The 3,638-nt window shown below is 41.7% G+C and overlaps 1 protein-coding gene across 1 annotated transcript; it reads right to left on the reverse strand.

The window, feature by feature from the left end:
* Nucleotides 1–2,435: 2,435 nt before the first annotated feature.
* LOC141649495 (uncharacterized) lies at nucleotides 2,436–3,115 on the reverse strand. Its single transcript, XM_074458185.1, has 2 exons — nucleotides 2,951–3,115; nucleotides 2,436–2,852 (listed from the first exon to the last, which is right to left on the reverse strand). Exons 1-2 carry the CDS (start codon nucleotides 3,113–3,115, stop codon nucleotides 2,436–2,438), a joined length of 582 nt encoding a protein of 193 aa, XP_074314286.1.
* Nucleotides 3,116–3,638: the final 523 nt, after the last annotated feature.

The raw sequence follows: 3,638 nt of genomic DNA on the forward strand, positions 1-3,638 counted from the left end.
TAAAAAAAGAGGACGGATCATAAGCGGAGTGTTTAGGGCGCTCAAAGGGCGGCGAGGGCATGGGAACATAGGAGGACGATGGGGCATGCAGAGAAGTCCTAGGAGGGTCAAAAATGAGTTGTGGGATTGGTTCCCCTTGTACCGCTTCACCATCAAGGGTGTAAGTAAGATTTTCGAGAACGAGGTAGGATCGGGCCGGAGGGCGAGGTGGGGCTAGCTCGGGTAGGTGAGAGGTTTTGGAAATCTCCCGTTTGCGGGAAGCTTTATGTATAAGTCCGTGTTCACCCTCCACGAGTACCCCTTTTTGTTTTTCCTATCCACAACCCAAAATATGCCCTTCATGTAGGCAATGTCGAAGTATGGAACCTCCGTACTCATGGGTCTATCAATAGCACCTGGTTCATAATCCAAGAGATTCTTGGTTAGTCTGGTCACTAGGGTGCCACAATCAAAGGAGCACTTGTCAGACTTGGTCATCCTTTAAAATGATAAGTATACCATAGACACGGGGCTAAAGTAAAAATGCCTCTCATAGTATGGATTGAGGTAGGAGCTTAGAAGTAGTAATTTTGAGGAGCTGAGTTTACTAGGGTCCTTTTTTCCGTAAAGGAGGTTGGTCATCAGGCGAAGGAAAATTTTCAAAACGGGGTGTTCCACATCGTTGATTTTCATGGCACTAACGTCGGTATTTTGGTTACCCGTGTAAAGATCGATGTATTTTGTGGCTTTAATTTCCTTGATCACCTTGTCAAGGGTAAGGGTGGTCCTTTTTTCTATACCTAACCATTCCGCAAAGACGTTACTAGATAGGTGAAAGGAAATGTTCTTGAGTCGGAACCTCACGGTGTGGTATTTTGGATTGTAGAGGAAGGAGCTCAAAAATTATAAGGTAAGGTTGTGGTAGCTTATTTCCGCTAAGTTATACAATCTTTCCATCCCAAGTACGCTAAAGATATCATACATGTACACCTCTATCCCCAAGGCTTCTAAGGCATTTTTCGACACACACCTAGTAGCATTCATAAGTCTCTCGGTGAGGGCTAAAAAGGTATTCTTATGGGGTTCGCTCTCAAATTCTAACATCGGCTATCCTGGATGGGTAATGGCGGGTGGTGCCGCTGGTTCGGGTTGGGGTTGACGGTTGTTTCTCCCACGGTTGCTCCTCGTGTTCCTTGACATGCTACAAGAGAAATCACACAACAAAATATAGAAGGGAAAAATGAGACTTGATACTAACTTTGAAAGTGGATGAAATTCTCTCCCAATACCCAAAATTAATAATTAACCAAGTAGTGAGCATAAAAATTAATTTTGACATAGTTAGTGTAATACTACGGTTTACTGTACTGTTGGGTACTCTATCGAGTAAGGCATACTCTGTCGAGTAAGTGAGTTTTGGTTACGAAATAGTGTACTGTCTGATGGGTACTCGATCGAGTAGGTGTCACTCGATCGAGTAGGGGGCACTCGATCGCATAAGTGACTCACTCGATCGAGTAAGTCAGTTTTACGGGATGATTTTGACGAGTTTTGTTAGCAATGCGAGAAAGATATATAAACTTAATCCGTCATTTCTTTTCACTTTTTACCCTATTGTAAATTTCATAAAGATTAAAACAAAGTACGTTGCTTCTCTCTTTCGCATTGCTATCAAATCCCAAGGCTTGTGTCGTCGGATTCCTAAGTTCTTTACGCCGTTGAGACCGTCGCATTGTGGGTAAGATTCTAGTATGATTTTTATGTTTTTTCATTGATTTTGGTTGAAACCTTAATTGGGTATTTTGGGTTTTTGGGAGTATTGTGATTGTTAGATAGTAATTGTAAGATTGTGTGATTATAGGAGGGGATTTCGTAGAAAAACGGTTTTGATTAGCTGATTGTGACGAACTTGGTTATTTCTTTTCCAGGTAGGGTTTCCCTACTTAGTTATTGGTTACATTGTATTAGATGATTGGCTGATTGTTAATGGTTGTTTGATGTTGTTGATCTATATCGTATTGGAATTGGTAATTGGTGATTGTTGATGTATAGTTGGTTGGTTGTGTTTGTGTGTGGTTCGCGAGGTGTGTCCTCGGTTGAGTGCACTCACTTGCGGAGGTGGCTTCACGTCCTTGGTTCTCCCTTTGTGGAACCCGCCACAAAGGGGATGTGCACATTAAGAAACTTGGGTTTACGCTCGGTATTGATGAGCGGGGCTTAGGTGGGAACGACTGCGGTCCCCCACTAGAGGTCAGGATTACTGCTTGCGGCCGTAATCTGGCAGGGCTAAACCTTCAGGCTAGTCAGGTTATTGGAGATGTGACGGAGTTGGGTGATTGTATGTATTGTTGATATTTTTTTTTTGGTGAAATGTGAGTATATATATATTTCAAAAAGACATATCCAATTACAAAAGGACCAAAAAGCTTTCTACAAATAGAAACAAAGCATTCCTATTAACATAAACCAATCCAAGTCCTTGCATTCAACTCATTTTGTCCTCCTCTTCGATCAGTAAATTTGCGAATTTGTTGTTGGACCACCATCTTCATCCGTTCTGCCAATAGCACAGGCCTGGCAACACTGAACTGAGTTCGAGCAAGATTGCGTTGATGCCAAACTGTGTACCTGTAGCACGAGAGCACCAAGGCTAGAGCCTTCCATTTCATGCTGCTATGAGAAACATTCAGCAGCTCACTATCAGTGGGGAAAGGACGTTCAATCCAGTCTTCAACATATTTCTGAACTTGACAACTGAATTTACATTCAGTAAATAGATGCTCATTAGTTTCAGCCTGTTCTGCACACAGGATACACAGGTCATCCTGATAACATCCATACGAAAAGAGCCTGGCTTTGGTATTCAATCCACCCTGCATTATTAACCATGAATTGAAGGAATGTTTGGGCACATTCCATTCATTCCAAACTATTTTTGTATAGTCTTCCAGGTCCAAGTTGAGTCATTTGCAGGTGTATAGTCATTCCAGTTCATCCCTTTGAGATAAACACTATCTATCCACTTAATCCAAAGCCTGTCAGCCTTCACATATATCCAATTCACCAATTTTCCAACTGAAGCAATGTTCCAGGTGCTGGCTTTTTTAATCCCTAGTCCCCCTGCAGCTTTTGACATGGTAACTCTGTCCCAACCTACTAAAGGAACTCATGTATTGTTGATATTGCTTTATCTTATATTGTGTGATCAGTAACTGACCCCGTTTAATTGTTTTAAAAACTGTGGTGATCCATTCGAGGATGGTGAGCAGTTATTGAGCAGGTATGAGATGGATTGTGCGAGGGATAGCTGGTATTGAGTCATCACGTGTCACTTAGAGTAGTATTCCGCTGTGTCTTTGAACTTATATTTCTTCTTAGTTGGTTTTGATAATCTGGAACAGTTGTATCACTTTACATTTTTGGAATTTTGTTATGTAATCGCTTAAACTTATTTATCTAAAGTATGTTCTTTTATGGTCAATTTGATATACATTGCCTCGGGTAACCGAGATGGTAGCACTTCCTTGCATTAGGTGGCCTTGGTAAGGCACCTTGGTGTATAAAGGTGTTACAAAGTGGTATCAGAGCGGCGATTTTGGAACCTGTAACTAAGGAACCTAGGGAGTAAACCTAAAATGAACCCGGGTAGGAGTTGTTAG

This window comes from Silene latifolia, chromosome 3 (assembly GCF_048544455.1).
Source record: "Silene latifolia isolate original U9 population chromosome 3, ASM4854445v1, whole genome shotgun sequence".
NCBI classification, from domain to species: Eukaryota; Viridiplantae; Streptophyta; class Magnoliopsida; order Caryophyllales; family Caryophyllaceae; genus Silene; species Silene latifolia.